Here is a 19,013-nt window from a genome sequence, read left to right on the forward strand (position 1 = left end):
TGCAATGTAGGAATATAAGCTTTCCAAATGTGACCATACGGTGCCACATACCAGGGCACTACATTAGTAGATATACGCCTGTCTCACGCTGCATCGTGGAGGACAGAATGGGAAACAGAAACCCTGGCCAGGGAACTGTGGCCTCAGAGGGGACTGATGAGCAGGAGGTAGACAGTGGGAGAAACAAAGACCACAACCCTGGTCCAGGACCAGAAAGAAGGTAGAGAATAAACAGCACATTGGAGAAAGTTAGGGAGATGGGACATCTAATCTGAGGAATTCTGGAGAAGGCAGTAAGTACTTTTGTGTAAAGTTCTAGTGGAAAACACTTCCATGTGATAATCCAAAGCCATTTGTTCCTACAATCAGTTATTATAGTATGAGCACTACCAAAAGCCCAGAGGAGGCTTCTGTCTCCCAGATGCAGTTCTCTAAGATTCTGAGAAGCTGCCATGGGTATGTGTGTTGAGCTTCAGTTTCACCTACTGAGCTAAATGGCAGACACTCAACTGAGATCTGCTAGAAGGAGTCTGTGCTAATCCATTTGCCACACCGTCTGGAGGCTAGGAGTGGTTGAGGCAGCCTCTGCTGGACAAGGGTCCCAGGCTGTTGGCTCCATTATCACCAGCCTAGAATCCTAGACTCCAAGAATATCTACCAAGAAACGCAGCAATGCCGTGCATTCTTGGGAAAAAGAGATACTTGAATACAAAACTGTACTTAGTTTTGTGTGATATTTAAGTATATAAAGAACACTTGAAATAATGAAATATATGAAAGACTATTTTCCCTATTGGGTCTGGGGACATGTGGTGTGAAGTGATGAGATAGTAGTGACAAACCCTCCCTGTGCTATTTGAAAGAGCTATATGTATTCTACTTTACTCAGGGAAACAATGTATTGCAGTCATTAAGCCCTAAAGATGGCTGAATTTTGAAGTAGATTTGAAGTCTAGTCTTGGCTCTGCTACTTATTTTTTGTGAATTAGGGCAAGGTAATGAAATTTTCTGTCTTAACACTTTCCAGATAATGCCTCTTAAGAATGTTGATACTGTATAAAGAACTATCAGCTTAGCAAGCAATAACTATCCCTTCTTATACTCCTAATTCTACTCTTACTATCACATTGCATATTGCAAGTGCACCTTGTCCTGAATGCAGAGTAGGTATTCTGAAAATTGCAAACCAGATAAAATATGGTGAGATTTTTGTGACATTGCATTAAAAAAGCCAACATGTTGAGCATTCTGTGTGCCTCACACTGTACTTGTAACATTGCATGCGATATCCAATGACGAGAATAAAGAACTGTGCTTGCATTTCTTTATGCTTTGATGGTTTTTCATATTGCCTACTCATACATATTCTGTAAATCACTATGTTCTAAGAGGATACAAAGTTACATAAAGCAGAATCCCCCAAGAAGTGAGTGAGGGGGGAAAATGTACAACAAATACGGCATAATATATCAAATGTCAAATGCTTCAAGGGGCATTCAGGTTATAGATTTGGGAAAATTACAAGTGGAAAAAGTGTGGGTAAGATTAATATTTATTTTATTCTTTAGCCTTTAAACTGAGTCTTGACTTAGAGCATTTGGATATGTGAGGAAATGGGTAAGACATCCAAGGTGCCCAATTGTAGGAAAGCATGGGGAATGGTGGCTTGGATGAAATGTAGAGGGTTTGATGAGAAGTCGTTGTGGCAGGTGTTTTGCATAGTGCCAGGCTAAGGAGCTTGTACTTTATTTTATAAGCAATTTTATTATTCACTCAGTACCCATTATATATTTTTATTTATTTGATGAACATTTATTGAGGACCCACCATGTGGTAAGTGATGGGCTGGATACTAGGCCCATGAAGATGTATAATGGGAGATTCCTTCCTTCAAAATTAGACACTGCCTAGGAAGAAGTATTCTGTATCAAAAAAAAAAAAAAAAAAATTCATGTCCATACCCTGCCAACTTGGCTCCATTTTAAAAGACCAGTGGAAATATATATTGTTGTCCCTTACTATCCACAAAGGATTGGTGCCAGGACCCCAGCAGATAGAAAGTTTGAGGATGCTCAAGTCCAGTATATAAAATGCCATAGTACAGTCATTCCTCTGTATTTGCCAGTTCTGCATCCCTGCATATGTGGAGGGCTGATTGTATTAGAAAGCTATATTATGGAATTAATTTTACTTAATTCCTATATAACCTCAATGGGCCATGCCCCAGCAGCCTGTGAATATGAATGAAGTAACACCAACATTAAGGCACAATTATCACAAGTCATGACTCCCACCTGTATAATCATAACAATTCAGCCTTTCTCTGTTTCCAACCTCTCCCTAGCTATTTCTGGGAGCACCTGGAATGTATCACATCTGAGGAGAACTGCTCTCCTCATGTTCTTCTCCTTTGATTCTTCTTCTTTGATACCCCATTGCCTACAAACTAGCCAAGGAAGGCGCCTCACCAGGCCACAGGCAGCCAGCGTCTTCCAGTCGATGCCTGCTTTACTGCCTAGGTACAGTCCAGGAGTTTCCAAACCTACAAAAACTTCTGGGTGTCATCCAGTGCTTTGATTCCTCTGGTTCCACTGCATTTCTGGGTTCACTCTGTCTCCAGAGCAAACAGGAAGAATGCTCTTCTCCCCAGCCACCTGCATGTTTCACTTGGTATTTTAGGTCCTGAAGCAATAGCGCTTAGGCACTGAATCTCACAAAGTGAGAAAACAGCTTCTTTCCATTCTGTCTGAGGCCCTTTCCTCAACAGAACTCAGATCTACTCCCTGGGACTCAGCTGGATTACATGAACCATTTTGCCATCTCTCAGAATTCCCATTGACCTCCACAAGCTCAAAATTCCTCTCAAGTCACTGTGTTTTCACCAACGAACATCAATACCTGCAATTAGACATCTGGGTGGTGACCATCATTCTGCCAATTCAGTAGGCAGACCCAACTGAGGTACTCCATTTTATCTTTAAGTGTGCCCATCCCCCCATGGGAGGCCCTGTTAGCTGGGAAAGTAATAAATAAAGAGTATGAAATAAACTGACATTGCATTTTCATGTGCAATATGCAAAGTGCATCTCCCAGGGAGATATCTATTTATTCAATTCTGTGGACAGCTTCGGGACAGGATACGGTGTTTTAGAAATGTTGTTGCATAGTCGCTTTCTACAGTAAGGGCTGAAAAAGAAATACACACCGTGTTTGACTGGAAACCCAAAAGAGACAAAATGTTTTCGGAAATGTGTGCATCATGGACTACTAAATTTGGGCTCATAACCCCTTCTCTCCAATTATATTCCTGGAAATGTTTTTCAGTTTCTTTGCATAAAATAATCAGTGGACCACAGGGAACAGGCAAACCTGCGCAGAGTATACACCACACCTCCATGGAGCTAGCCAACACTTCCACAGAACCACACGATTCCCCAGCTCTTAATATGGTTTATTATAAAATCCTTTACCTGCCTCAAAGCACTTTTCATCAAAGCAGCTTTTAAGCTGAAGCTGAGGACCAAAGAATGCCTTTAACAGAATCCTGAAATAGCTTTTAACCTGAGGCTGAGAAGAGAAAGTGCTTTTAACCTAAAGTGCTTTCCTCTTAGGTGCTTCAGCATGTACCTAGCACTCAGCATTAGTGGCTGTGAGAACACCCTTAAGACCCAAATGAAAGAGACTCCATTACAGATATTCAAACCCGTTATATTAATATATTACATGTAATATTTGAAATCATTAAGCAGTTTTACTCCAACTAAATTTGAATCTTTTCTTATTGAACTATGCATTCATGCAAATAAATTGAAGTCTTACCACCTGGGATTCTAACAAATCTATGCTGATATTAGGAAAAGTACATTGTTCTTTCCTAGATTTTACTTAAATCCAGAGTGAGTCAAAATTTCCACACCTTCTCCACCCTAGAAGAAACTTTCAACTTTTATCGATCACTGAATGACATTTCCAACTTTAGTCCATATTTGTTTGGGCTAAAAAGGTAATTTTATTAAATCATTTAGAATTAATTCAATCAAATATCTGAATAAATTTTATGTATCAGGTTTTCATCTTAGTCTCATCACTCAAACAGAAATAAAAGAACTGATTTCACAGTAATTTTAACTGCAGTGAAGTTCCTACTAAGTAAAGTAAGTAGACAACCTAACCTATAAAAGTTTTAACTTCAGAATAATTGCAGTAAGTTGTGTGCTTGAGCAGTTGAATTCCATGGACAGTTTTCTGTTTTAAAAACATAAAATGTACACAAATAGGGTTAAGGTAGCAAAGTTTGACATCTTTGAATCTTATTCCCTTTTCCTTTTGTAGACCCCTGTGTAATTCTAATAAAATGAGGACAGGCAAAGGAAAAACAGAAAGTATTGTCAACCCAAAATATAAATAATCAGTCTTTGCTAAGCAAAATTTGGCCATGTCAGTCATCCAAAATGCACTAATGCAAACTGAACTGAAATATATTTCTTTCATACTCAAGTGACCGTGGCACAATCTTTACATAAAAGTCACTTTCTTTTATACATTCTCTTCTCTTATTCATTTATTCATTCATTCATTCACTCATTCGTATATATTTCACTTGGCATCCAGAAGGGAATGTAATAGGATGCAATAGAAATACATCTATTTCTATAGGAAAGAAGAAGAAATTACATTTATCTTATTCTACTGTGTAAAGCTTCCTTCACCTTGAATATTCTTTTCCAGCTTACTCTATATAGTAAACTTCTATTCATTTTTAGTCCTCCAGCTCAAAGTTACCAACTCCATAAATCCATCCCTGTCTTCCTCATTCTGAATTAGTCCTCTCTTTTCTTTATCCCCAAACTATAATTTCATTGGTTGAATATTTTAATACCTTCCAAGGAGACTGTGAACTATCTCTGGTAGATAGAGATCACCTTATTTAGCTCTGCTTTGTTATTGCCTAAAAGGGGGTAGGAAAGAAAGGAAGCAGGACATGAAATCTTTCAGTGGTTTTAGAATTGCTATTTATTTACAATTTCTCATTCCTTCTTGTGGAAACTCCTATGCCAGTGGGTGCTCCTTTGGTAGAGGCTGCTCCTCCCACCAGCCTCACAATGTTGGGCTACTCCTATGTTAAGTCTTTGGATTTCTCTTTTCTTTTCCTTCTCCTTCACAGACTACTGAGCACTATTCAAATATTCCAGGGCTGAAATATTCCAGCCTTGTGGCTTCAGATTCCATCTGCAAGCTTCCAAACTTAGTACTTCAGCTTCAAATTCCAGACCCTTGAAACTCTAGTCTTGCATGTTCAAACATCTATTTGACATCTCCTAGGATGTTTGGTAGACATCTCACATTTACCTAGAGCAACCCTTGGCTTCCTGGCTTCCACGTGTTCTCGTGGAAAGGAAATACCTTTCAGGAAATACCTCTTCTCTTTGCCAGCTGGGGTCACCCTCCATGCTATTCTGTCTCTTCTACTCTCATCAACAAATCCCACCTTAAAAATATATTCTAAATTCAACCACTCTCAGTTACTTCCACTGTTGCCACCCTACCTAAGCACTATCATCTCTCACTGGACTATCTCACCAGCCCCCTAACTGGCCTCTCTGCTTCTTTTCCTGACCCCCTTACATATAGCCTCCACATGGCAACTAGAAAGATCATTTAAAAACATAAATCACTTTTAGTCACTTTCCTGCTCAATAATTTCCAATTACTTAGAATAAAATCATACTAAAAATAATATCTATTGCCCTTCCTGTGACCTGTAGGGTCCTACCTGCTTTGTCCCCCAGGCTACCTTATCAGTTTCATCCTCAGCCATACTTCCTGTTTATCATTTCACTCCAGCTACACCGGCCTTCTTGCTGCTCCTCCAAGGTACGCAACTTACTCCCATTTGCTACTCCTCTGATGAAATGCTCTGCCTGTGTATTGGTATGGCTCATGCCTTCACTTCTTTGGGTCTCTGCTCAATGCCACTGTCTAGCAAATGTCTGCCCTGACAACACCTCTCTCTTGCTCTCTATCTCCCTGCCATGCTTTATTTTCTCATAGCACCTATCACCATCTGACATTGCATTCCATGTTAATGTGTTTATGTGTTTGTTTCCCCCATTTACATACAGGCTGTGTAAAGACAGAGAGTGTTCTGTTCATTATTCTATCCTCTGAAGGCACTGAAAAATATTCAGGGATGGATAGATTGAATGGATGAATACAAAAATGCAGTAACATTCACTTGGTCAAACCATTCTCTATAGTGTTGTGATTCTGTGCACACACATATAGGGGAGGGTGTGTGTGTGTATGTGTGTAATTTATGTGTTGTGCTGCTCTGGGTAAGCAGAGGTAAGGAGAAGTATAGGGCAAAGTGTTGCCTAGGGGAGACAAATACAGAAAAATTTTATTCTCCTTGTTACATTTGGGTTAATAAACTCTTCATTTAAGATACAAATTCCTTCCTGACTAGTGGACCCACCAATGTGTCCGTTGCATTAACTGGACCAAAATTGAGTTGAGATCTATTTTTAATGAGTTTAGGAGCTTAAAACAAGGGGTCAAAAGGTACTTCATGGAAGTATTGTTTGGGGTTGAGGGTGAAATTGTGAAAGGTGGAGACGGCTGGAAGCCTGAAAAGGGAAGAAGGAGAAAACATGGAAAGGACTGGGGAAGAACTCACCATACTGTCTGGATGGCAGCTAGCCTGTCTCTGACACTCATCTTTGGGCCGATCTTGTCAAAGGGTGCCACCCCTGCAGCCAACGGTCCAACGTCTGTTGGAAGCTGCAGACCCCAGCCTACCCTTGTTTGAGAAGATCTTCTCCCTAGAGCCTAAGCCAGTTTCCTCCAGGCCAGCCTTTCCAGAGTAGACATTATCATTTTCCACCAGCGACTTTAAAGTCTGTTAGTAGAAGAGATCCAAAAATATGAATAAACATGTGGGGGGAACTATACACAGAAGTGTATATACTTTAAATTCCTATTTATTTAGATTCCAAACTACCTAAAAGTTAAAATAATTAAGCTTTTCCCTGTACTTGCCTCTTATGAGAAAAGAAATCACAAGTAAACAAGGCAATGAGAGAGATTTACTTTCAGTGTATATTAGAGACTCAACAGAGTATCAGCCCAATTTTTGATATCTATGTAACAAAAAGCAATAGCTGATATTTTTAATCAAAGCCCTGAGGCATCATAAGACAATGCGGTACCTTCCAAAGCACTTAAGATAAAGTTCAGTGCTAGCGTTTTAGCATTAAACGTATTTTTCCGCATCTTAATTCAAAGCCATAAGCCATCAGTAAACTATAGTTCTTAACTTAAATCACCTATTTCTCCAAAACTATTCAGTAAAGTTGTGGGAAAGTTATATGATGGGGGCTCATATAGTGAGTATTTTAAAGGTGAGGAAGAGAAAAATGTAAGAATGGAAGTGGAGAAAATATAAGAATAGAAATACGATTCCCTGATAAGCAATCTGAAAGTTTTGGTCTGGAAACCTACTCCCAAAAGGAAAACCAAATGTCACTTACAGTTTAAAATCAAAAGATGAAATCAGTTAAATAGCTGAAATTACCTGTGTTGAGAATATTATTTTAGCCCTCCACTCTCCACTGCCCTGCCCTCACAGCAACCTATTGGGAAATGATCTGCCCATGTGTGTGGCATTCCAAAGGGAGAAAATTTCCAGGTGAATGCTACCTACTATGGAAGCTACATGGATTGTATTTTTTCTCATTTCAACCCATTTTTTAGACAAAATCTCAACCCATTGGACATTGTCCATTGGAACTTCAGATCTCGAGTAATTGATGAACAGAAGTCACTAGGACAGTACTGGTGGTGGAGGTGACAATGCGTATAGCATCCTGACCCAGCTCTCAGAGTTACAAGGCAGTTGCTGTATTTCCTTTTTCTTACTTCGTGGATCTCCTGAGAACCTTGGATTAAACATCTCCAAGACTGGTCCCTCGCCTCCAGTAATTTCTTTGAGGAATTAATAAATTAATTTTTTTTTTAGTTTTTATTTTATTTTGGAGTATAGTTGATTAACAGTGTTGTGTTAGTTTCAGGTGTACAGCAAAGTGATTCAGTTATAAATTACATTTAGTTCTCAATAAATTCTTTGAGTTTCCTCCTACTCCCATCCTTCAACATCATTTGAATAAATTTTTCTTTGCTTAAGATAGCCACAGTGGATTTTTTTCTATTGTAGCCAAAATCCTTGATGAATATGCCTCATTACCAAAATAATTATCCAATATGTGTGTGTGTGTCCGAACAGTTCAGTTTTTTGTTGTTGTTTTCTCTTCCCCTCTTTATTTCTTCATGTATGTAGTTCTAGGTGCTTTGTTTTTCTTCTTTAAAATTCGCTAGAGTGGCCGCAATGGGCCTCTGTCCTGAAAGCAGAATAACATCATTTTGAAAAGCCTGTGGAGATTGTCTCCCTGCGTAAATGATGATAACACCGTCACATTGTTTGAACATTTAACTGCCTCTATTGAGTAGTTTTCCTCATAGTTTTGATTCATTTGGAATCTAACTGACAAAGATCCCATTACTGGGTGTTCTCTTCATAATTTGTCAAAAAATATATAGCAGAGATGAGGGAGAATGAAGCTAATTTGTAATCTGGGAGGCTTAACCTGGTTATGCTGATGAACTAACTAAATCGGTCAAAAGTTTGAGAGCTTAAAGATTAAAAACCACCATTCCCTAGTTAAACTCTAATTCATTATGTAAACAACATGATTTGTAAGTGCAGTCATGTGGAAGGTCTATTTGTTTTTCTCACCAAAAGATGCTTTCAAAGAAAAATTACAGAAAATGGATTTTCTCCAACCAATGTGTTGCCTGCCACCCCTGGTACAAGCGCTGAAGCAGGAGAACAAAGATGTAATGATCACACCAGCCAAGGCCATAGGCATGTGCAGAGCATTCTGAAAATATTGGCACCCCTAGCAAGAGGTGTTTTCTAAATACAAAAAGTTGTTAAGAGAGGAATAAAGGATTACCAGTGAGCCCACAGATGGGACTATAGATGGGGAGCCGGGAGCGCAGGGTTCTGGGACTGCTCCCTGTTTTGGAATACCATAAGGAGGGGAAAAGCAGAAATAATCCTTAATGTTGTGCCAGCATAGCAAGCATGGAAGTTTAGGGGGCAAAAGCTAGGTCATCAATGCTTGCCGAGAAAACAAAACACCTTCTCGCTCCCTCCCCCTTTCTTTACACGGTTTTAAGATAGAAGGTTCTGTGGTTCAAACACATTCCTATAATTTAATGGTCTTCCTTGGTGTATCAAACTCTGGACTGTATCAGAGTTACAGATGGGTGGCAATCCTACAACAGCCCCTAAATTGGACAATGATGTCTAAGCTAAATCTCCATGATTTACTTCCTTTGGATAGCACTTTTGACTTTGCAAAGTCGTTTCATGCGTAACACCATCTCCTCCACGTTATATAATTCACCATGTAATGTTGAAGGCTAATGTTGTAGTCAAGTTGTTTTTTAGTTGTAATTGATAGAAACTTATTCAAACTGCAAACGTAGGAATGGAATTTATTGGACTACTTAACTGAAAAGTCCAAGGGACAAGGATAGCTTCAGGCATGACTGGACCTCTGGGCACAAAATGCTATCGAATCTTTATCTCCTCCATCCCTCAGCTGTTTTCCACTCTGTTGGCTTAATTCTCCAGTATGTTTTCCCAGAAGCTGGCAATATAACTTCTAGAAGCTTAGACTCATATCCTCATAGTTTACCAACTCCTATAGCAAGAGGGCTCCTCTTTCCCAGTAGCACTAAAAAAAAGAAGCCTCAGGATTTGCTTGCCCAGATCCAGCTGGGTCATGTGTTCATGTCTGAACCAATTACTGCGGCCGGGGGAGGAAAGGCATGTTCATCCCTGGAGCTGGAGCTGGTGAGGTCAGCACTACTCAAAACAAATGGCAGCAGAATGAGAAAGTATCATCCCCAAAGGAGAACCAGGGTGCTCTTACTGGAGGATAGAAGAATAGTTCCAGGGCCAGCAAAACCAACAGACATACAACCTACTCTTCCTAACCAGCATCATCTGTAACAGGGGGTCTCATTTTGTTATTTTCCCAAGGCTGGTCCTTTCTATTGTGATTGTAAGCCCTGTTTGAAACCTTGTGGACAATGCTATATCCATGTGCTAGCCAAATTTGTCTAGTTGCATTACACTGAAATTCCCTCTAATTTCTAATGCACCCCATGGCAACCATATATGGTGCCTAGGCATCAGGAAGTGAGCAGTTGAGGCCTGTCTGTTTCATTCACCTCTCTCTCTGCATATTAGCTTCAGTAACACTCATTCATTGCACATCACCATCTCCCCAAATGGCTGCCTTTGCCCCGCAGTGTCTAAATCTAGACAGCCTTTCAATTCAAATCCCTGGAGCAGGTAGTATCTCTGATACCACCTCAGTCTATAGTGTCCCAATTCTAAAACTTTTGCAGGGCGAATTGCATTGACCCAGCTTGGGGCACATGACAACCTTTGATTCAGTCAGGTTTACCTGGAAGGCTAGGTCCTTCTACTACAGAGCCATACCTTCTTGGGTAAGTACAGCCACTTTAAAGACAGGATATAAGTGAGATGGAATTTTTTGACCTTTCTGGTAACTAGTGAAAGCAAACGTCTCCCTTCTATCTAATGAAGTTCAACATATCTAAGCTGTTTTTTCACCAGGGCGTTATTGGCAATCAGGGAGGGATTGTTTTCTCTCCCAGTGAAGGATTGCCTGCACTTACCTGGACCACCCAGTAAGTGGCAGTAGCACACCTCCCCCACCCCAGGCATTATAACAACCGCAAACAGCCAAGAGGGCACCTCACCCCCTCTAGAGCATTCTGGCAATCAGAAACACTCTGCAATTGAAATTCTCTCCTATCCACCCCAAATGAAAATCTTTCCCCAAGTCCCGTCTTTTCTTATAATTAGTGAATTCCCAGCACTAAACTTCTAAAAAAGGGAGTCTATTTGCTATCTCTACTTCTTACCTTCTCTTCAAATCTTTACCACAAACATCTGCTTCTCAGTTTCATTCTATGAAAGCCATTTTCCTTATGATCAGCAATAGTCTCTGAATTTCACCTTGATATCCCATCAATGTTCTGCTATCCTAACTTCTAAATGTCAATCTCTCTTTTCTTCTCCAAACCCTCAGTTTTCAGCATCTTAGTCTCCTTCAACCAAGCAAAAAACCTGAAAGTCCTCTTTGCCTGGTGGGTTGGCTCACCTCCTGCATCCAGTTTACAAATCCCACTGAATCACCCCATCTCTCCATTGTCTTAGTTCAGGTCCTTATCTTTTTTTTTTCCCCAGAGCCTGATGTTTTGTAACTATGGACAAACGACTCAATATCTTTGTGCCTCAGTTTCCTCTCCTATAAAATCAGGATGGTAATAGTATCTACCACCAAAATGTTAAGGATTGTTATAAAGATTAAATAAGTTAAAATATATAAAGTACTTTGACCCTTGCCTGGCTAAATATATCTTCGCTATTTATTATTGAGCGCCCTTGCAATAGCACTAATCACATCATGTTATAACTGGTTTTGAGAGCTGTTCTTCCCCCTACACCGTAGGAGATCATGCTTCATGGATCATTGCATCTTTAGGATGGAGCACACTGTCTGGGCTACAGTGGGCATGTAATAGATAGCTATGGATGAATGTCAATCTTTGCATTCTTTACAATGCCCTGCATATGGTAGGTGCTTATGAAATATTTGCTGAATTGAATTAAATAGAAATGAATTGACCTGGAGAGAATACATAATAAGAAATGCCATAATATAACATAAAACATAATGAGTTTAAATTTTAAGGTGAGAGAAATTTCCTTTGAGACTTCTCCTTAGGGTTGACTCTAAACGAATGCGTATTTCCACGTTGTAACCAAATTTAGATTTTTTTCTCTATTTATTTGCTACCCGGTTTTGGTTTCCATGTCCTGTCAACTCTCTTTGTTTTCATTCTCACAGCATAGCTTAGATCACCAAAAATCCAGACTCCTATTATCATCTTTATCAGTAAGCTATTGCTGCCTAACAAACAAACATAGAATCTCAGTGGCAAACTACAAAAAGCACTTATTTTTCATGTGTCTGTGGGTCAGATAGTCTAGGGCAGGCTTGAATGGACAGCTCTGCTTTAAGTTGTAGGTCTGACTGGACTTGTCTCCTCACTGAGGGTTGACCTCAGTTCTGTGCTATATGTATTTACTCTGGAGCCCAGACTGAAGGGGCAGCAGCTACCCAGGGAAACTCTTTGTCTTGGCAATAGTGAAGAAGCAAGGAGGCGAGTAGAAATCTGTAATGTGTCTGAAGACCTCAGTCTTGAATTGACACATCATTTCTACACATGCTACGTTGTCCAAAGCAAGTCATATGGCCAAGCCCTATAGCAGTGAAATGAGGAAAATAAATGTTGCCCACTCTAGTGAGTTTTACTACACAGTCAGATGGCAGAGGTGGTGAATGTATGAATCTAATTCAGAGAAGATGAGATGAATTCTCAGTGATGATTAAATTTACCACAAGCCTATCCTGATTCTGGTCTCCCCAAGCAATCACATTAGCTTCTTAACAAATCTCTTTGTGTTCAGTCTTCCCCACTCTCTGTGCCCCCCATTTGGTTATGAACCTTTTGGTTACAGGTGATAGAATACCCAGTTAAAAATTATTTATATTATATTTAATTATTATTATATTTATATTCATATAACAGGAAGTCTAGAGAAAGTGTTTTAGGATAGGTTTAAAAGTTCAACAATATTGTTGAGGTCTCAGGTTTTTGTACCTTCTTTTTTAATCATGTTTAGCTTTTGTTTGCAAGCTTCTTGCCTCGTGGTGACAAGATTGCAGCAGTAGCTCCAGGCATTGCATGATTGCACAGTGATGTTCAAAGCAGGAAGGAAGAAAGAAAGAATGTCTTCATATACCCCTCTCCGTTTATCAGGGAAAAAAATCTTCTCTTGTAGATTCCCAAGTCACGTTCCCTTACATTTTACCAACCAGAACTATCTAATTTAAACTAACTAAAGCTACAGGGGAAGCAGAAGTCAATGGAGAACATTTTCAGGTTCTGTCTTATGAGTGGACTTTAAAAACAAGAAAGAAGTTGGGAGGGGAATAGCGTGTGTATAAGAAATCGATGGTATTTGCACACTCTCAAATAATTGCCTACCTGACTTAATATTTAAGACTCTTCGTAACATAATCTTCATCTCCTTTTAAAGCTTAATACATCAAGATTTTTCTAAATAAGAAAGAGTGAATGTTTTCCTCAGCACACCACATTCTTCTCATCACTCTTCTCATCATTGATGTGTTTGTTTGCCTCTCCTCCATCTTCTCCAAATGCCCTTTTTGTCCCCTTACCTCTCCAATCTAAGTCTTACTTATCCTCGAGGATTCATTTCTTCTTTGGGAAGTCTTCCATGTGCACTCAAGGCTGTTCAGATTGCCCTGCCACATGCTCCCATTGCATCTGTGCTTCCCCAGGTATAGTATTTTTCACAACATGTTCTTACCTGTTTACTTATATGATGCCCGCGCTAGACGAGAAACTTTTAGAGCATAGGAATTGAGTCTTGGTTATTGTGTTACCAGTGCCATTCCTAGTTCCTGATGCAGAGCAGGCACTCAGAATTTTTTTTTTTTTTTTTTGGTAAATAACTGAGTGAATGAAACAGTAAATACACTAGAATGCCTTCATCTTCATCTTCCTGTATCTACCTATCAGAAGAAAAAAAAATAAACAAACAAAAGAAACCTCTCTCCAGATTTAACACCACTCCATTCAGGAATCTATCTTTTTTGAATGATCTCCATCTCATAAACTTCCCTCCACTCTGCCCCCACCAAACACAGCATCTGCACTACATGACACAAAAAACCCGATGCTATAGAACATCTTCCTTAGCACTGAGTACCTTTTATGATACCTGTTATAGTCTATTTTTTATATTATTTGAATATGTCTTTCAGCCCTACAGTATTATGACTTCTTGATATCTTTTTCACAACCTAATATGCCTACTTCATCACTACAAGTATAGAAGATGCTCAATAAATATTTGTGAAATTCATTTGAATTATGATTACTATTAAAGGATTTTCTACTCTATAACAATTCCTCCTGACTATAACCTCTGGCCAAATTAAATGATCAAATCTGAAGTTTTGGATTATTTTTCTTAAGTAATATTTAGTTTATCCTTTCTTATAGTGGTGACTCATTGTTTTTGAACAAATCTTTGTTCCTTGACCAGCTATTCAAAGCAAATACCTATGATTATTGCCCACTTCTCTACACTATGTTGCTGTGTTTTGAGCTTATCTTCTTTCTCTCTCTTGCAAAAAATGCACATTTCCATATTGAAGTACATTATTATTGGTGCTTTAACCGTAATTCTTTCCCTCTCTGCTAAGTTCTCAATTCAAGCCATCACCTTTTCTGAGAAATGGATGAAAATCGTGACTTTCTGGAAGTCTCACCACAGTCCATGTTGACGACCCCTTTGTAATAATACATCGTTTAGCATTCTATTATGCTGCATTTTATATTTTTCTCCCCACTTCTGCTAAAAATATGTTTTAAATGCATTGAAGACCTCCACTGATGATTAAGATGCTGTCTTACTGTCAATAATTCAATAAATATTTATTGAACTTCTAATGTATGCCAAACGTTGTCGAGTTGCTGGGGATCCAGTAATAAAGGAAATAGGAATAGTCCTTACTCTCCTGGATTTTGCATTCTAAGCAAGGGGAGCAACTAACCAGTAAACATATCAATCTAATATGTCAGGTGGAGAAAAGTGCTCTAAGAAAAGTAAGGTGGGGCAGCATGGAGAGTTCTATTGGCAGTGGTTGCCAGGTTTTATTTAAAGGTGGATAGGAAAGGCTACAATAAGAAAGTGACCTTTGATCAGAGAGCTAGGGCAATAGAGCTCCATGCAGAGGAAATAATAAGTGCAATGTCCCTGAGGCAGAACATGAATCAGCAATGTGGACAGAGTGGTGGCAGGCAAGTGATGAGCGGGAGAGAGTAGAGAGGAAGCAAATGAAATCAGTTAATTGGTGGAAGGTCAGGTCGTTTACTGCCTTGGAAGTGATGTTAGGGAATTGGATTTCATTCTGTGCGAGAGGGGAAGCCCTTGAACCTACTAAATATTTGTTTCATTATCAGTAATCAACATCTATGCTGTTTAAAAAGGTTCTGGAAATGGATGGTGGTGATGGTTGCACACCAATGCACATGTAGTTAATGCCACTAAACTGTACACATAAAAGTGGTTGAAATGGACACTTTTATGTTATATATATTTTAACACAGTTTTAAAAAATCTTTGCGTGAATACCATGGGCCCAAATTTGTGCTAGGCACTGGTGACCGTTAAGAACATATAAGCAATGCAGCACTCAGAATCTGCTTTGAGAAAATACATTCCATATATTGTAAGTGTAAATACACAAGGCAAGGTAGCATAAATCATGTTCCAAATGAGAGGGCTAGGCTAGAATTTCACAAAATGTGTTCTGGGAAGCATTAGTCTGGAGAGATGCCCTTTGAAATAAAAGGATCTTACTCAAATAAGTTTGGGAAATAATGCATCCTCCAGCCCCGCCTGGAGATTCCCAGTGCACACTGGCATAACACAGGCTCTAAAAATAAGTACACATGAAAGAAACCTGTTTAACTTTGTTTAACCCAATGTGGCTAAACCATTTTGATTACAGGCTTTTTCCCCCAAATCGCCTATTAACATCCTGAAGAACTGGTATTCCAAAGAACCAATGTTACAGGAGACATAAAGCTGAGATAGGAAGGATAGAGTTTATGGAGAAAGAGCCATCTGAGCTGAGCCCTAAAAGAAAGGGGATACTTAGATTAGAGAAGAGGAAGGGCATTCAAGGCAGGAGAGATGTGAAGAAATTCACTTCAAAGTAAGTCTCCGGGAACTTGCTTTCTTCGAATATCATTGAGCCACAGGGTGAATCTTCTACATATACTAACAACATCATAATTTTGATAACCATTGACAAATTTGTTCTCAAACACTAAGACACCAATTCGCTAAGATTAATTATTTTGTAGAAGTTTTCTTAATTCCTTGTCATTATTTTATAGACAACAAAGTTAAGCCCAGAGAGACTATAAATTACTCAGTCATCCCTGCCTAATCGATGGCAGAGTGTTAGTTTTCTTTCTCTGGGGCCAGAGTCCTGTTCCATAGAGAAGGGAGTTATGGTCTTTGTATGTCTGCAATAGACACTTTGGAATTAAAGCAAAAAATCGATTCCTATGCAAGATGCAGATTTCATCATTCAGTGGATATGGAAACAGAATCAAATTAAAGAACAACGCAAGCTTGGATTTTAATGAAGCTCATCTTTGTTTCTTTTGCAGATCAAATTTTTGGCTCTCATCTGCACACAGTGTGTGAACGTGAAAATTCCACAGTTCCGCGGTTTGTAAAGCAGTGCATTGAAGCTGTCGAAAAAAGAGGTGGGTAACTGAATATACAGCAGTTTCCCCCAATACTGTACCCTCTACACAACCAGTGCTCAAGTTAACAGCACTGACAAGGTATGCAATTAAAACTTGACTTTTGTTAATCAGTTAAGAGGATCAAGTTTCTGATTAACTTCAGTTTGTTTTCGCAGTAGGGACATCAATAATTCCCACTAATGTTCTTTTTTTAATATTTTTTTCTGTCTGACATGTTGTTGATTCAATTGCAAACTTCTTGTTTTCTCGCCAGTGATAAAACATTCATAAAATATCAGCACTCACAGTGTTAGAACCCTCCTAACATTCATGCTGGTAGATTTTGTGCCAGAACATATTTTGGTAAGCCCCCAACATTACCCAAGTGAAGCAAACAGCGTTTCTACTTGCACATGGTGATATTCCATCTTCCACGTGTATCTGTTCAGCACAGAATATGCCTAACTGGTTTTCCTGGAACAATTAACAGACACACCTCCAATGTTAAGATGACCTTTGATTCCTATATTTCAACATTCTGTTTTTCATTTGAAATTATTTCATCTTACTGAGGGTAACAAAACAAAACCCATTTGAGTCATCATTTCTATGCTAGTCTATCTGTGGGGTGTTTTTCCTTCAGACTATGACTTTATTCATTCAAGGTCATTCTCCCTGAAAGATACATACAGTAGGTGCAGAATCTCAAAAAAATATATTGTGTAGAAATGTGAAGCTTCATCAGCATCTGTTACAAGTTTACAACATATTCCCAGGATCTAGGGGAATATAGATCATGTAAAAGACAGAGGTGTTTCCAGAAAAAGAATTGGTGAATCTATTCCCCTTTTCAGCTCCCAGTCTCTTAAAACAATAGAACCAAGGGAAGAAATCTTTACCAAGTTATCTGCTAGGGAAAAGCCATTTTAATTCTCTCGATGTTACCTGGCTTTATTACAGAAACATAATAAAAATGGTCTGCAGTTTCCAACTCCTGGAAATTCATACTTTGATTATACTGTAAGGACAGCCTTGGGATCCTGTTATTCCCATATCAGTAGGGAATGAGAGAATAACAAGAAGGGGACGAGTGGGTAGGAAAAGTGGATAAAGTGAGCAGCTTTGGGGAAAAGCATATCAACACATCAGAGAGAAGAGGTGAGGGTTCAAGGAGAGAGTAGAAAACAGTAAAAGCAGATTGAACACAAGGAGAGGTATCTGTGAGGAATGGAATCAATTGGAGTTTAGAGAGAAATGTCTTTTTATTGTATGTTGCAATCTCATTTAATTTTGTAAGTACATATTTTAGGAATAAATATTATTTAATAAGTACTTAAAGCCAAATGGATCACTGAAAATGTTATAATGCTATTATTGCTAATAGTTAAATTATCATCATTTTCAGGAAATCTTCATTCACTTATAAATACTCAGCATTGATGGTGTGAGCACTGTTATATTAGAGCAAAAATCCAAATAGGACTTTGGGGGAAGCTGTACATAATAAGCTGTGTGCACATAAAAAAAGGGTTCTATACCTCTCTATTTATGTACATACCCCAGGCAAAATGAAAACTCTACTAGATACAGCCTTGTGGCATGCAAACACCATGGTATTGCGGAATAGAAAATGCCCATAAATAGAAACTGTATGTTTTGTTCATGGTATTTTGTTGGTGATTTTTAATAAAATAAGGCAATGTATTTTCTGACAGGGGCAATCATATTTGGCATTATATTTCATTGTCCCAATGTTTACTCTTAAAATGAATTTGTAGATTCAGCACTGAACAGGCACTAATCACACATACGATTAATAAAATAATTCCTAAGTGTTTTAATGAAACTCAAAGACTGCAATTCCATAAAGTAACTGATAATTCAAAGCATTTTGGCAATGTCAGCTTAAAGGAACTGTATGGAAATGTTCAACAAAAACTCAGAGACACAAGGTAAACCTCTCACATCACTGCAAGATTTACAAGTGTGTGCTTTTGATGATATTTTTCTATGATCATTTTGTTGGATTAATATTCTTACGCTGATATGCCAATTCTATTTACTCAAAGTGTTGTTTTTACTAAATTTTGGCATAAAGCACCTCAGGACAGAAATAATTTATGTGAATATAAGTCCAATGTTTATGCAGGCTTCTGATGACATTTTATGCTGGGGTTGTTGTTAGGAAGTAGCATGTAAAGGTGCCAAGTCTCTCAGCATGGCTGGACTCTGCATATCTAGAGCCCTCCTTCTAATGGCCAGATCCTCTTCCAGCCAAGATACTTAACTGCAGAGTCATGGGAAATGCTTATGGACCAGTTATGGGAAAGGCACTTTTAAAGAAAACTGTGTGTTTACTCTCACAGTCTTAGGAAAATGGTCTCAATCCTCACTACAGCAGCCCATCAGCTGTTATAAAAAATATTTGTTTCCTTTCTCTCTTTTTTTCTTGAGGTTATTTCCCCCACCTTAAAAAAATAATTTACAAA

The 19,013-nt window shown here is 38.7% G+C and overlaps 1 protein-coding gene across 1 annotated transcript in view; it reads left to right on the top strand.

The window, feature by feature from the left end:
• The window catches only part of ARHGAP15 (Rho GTPase activating protein 15), a 593,253-nt gene that overhangs the window by 354,267 nt on the left and 219,973 nt on the right, over positions 1–19,013 (top strand). The window contains exon 9 of the mRNA XM_061199772.1: positions 16,444–16,542. Coding sequence (XP_061055755.1) covers positions 16,444–16,542 — 99 coding nt within the window. The remainder of the gene's footprint in view (positions 1–16,443; positions 16,543–19,013) is intronic.

The sequence above is a fragment of the Eubalaena glacialis genome, chromosome 1 (genome assembly GCF_028564815.1).
Source record: "Eubalaena glacialis isolate mEubGla1 chromosome 1, mEubGla1.1.hap2.+ XY, whole genome shotgun sequence".
Taxonomy (NCBI): domain Eukaryota; kingdom Metazoa; phylum Chordata; class Mammalia; order Artiodactyla; family Balaenidae; genus Eubalaena; species Eubalaena glacialis.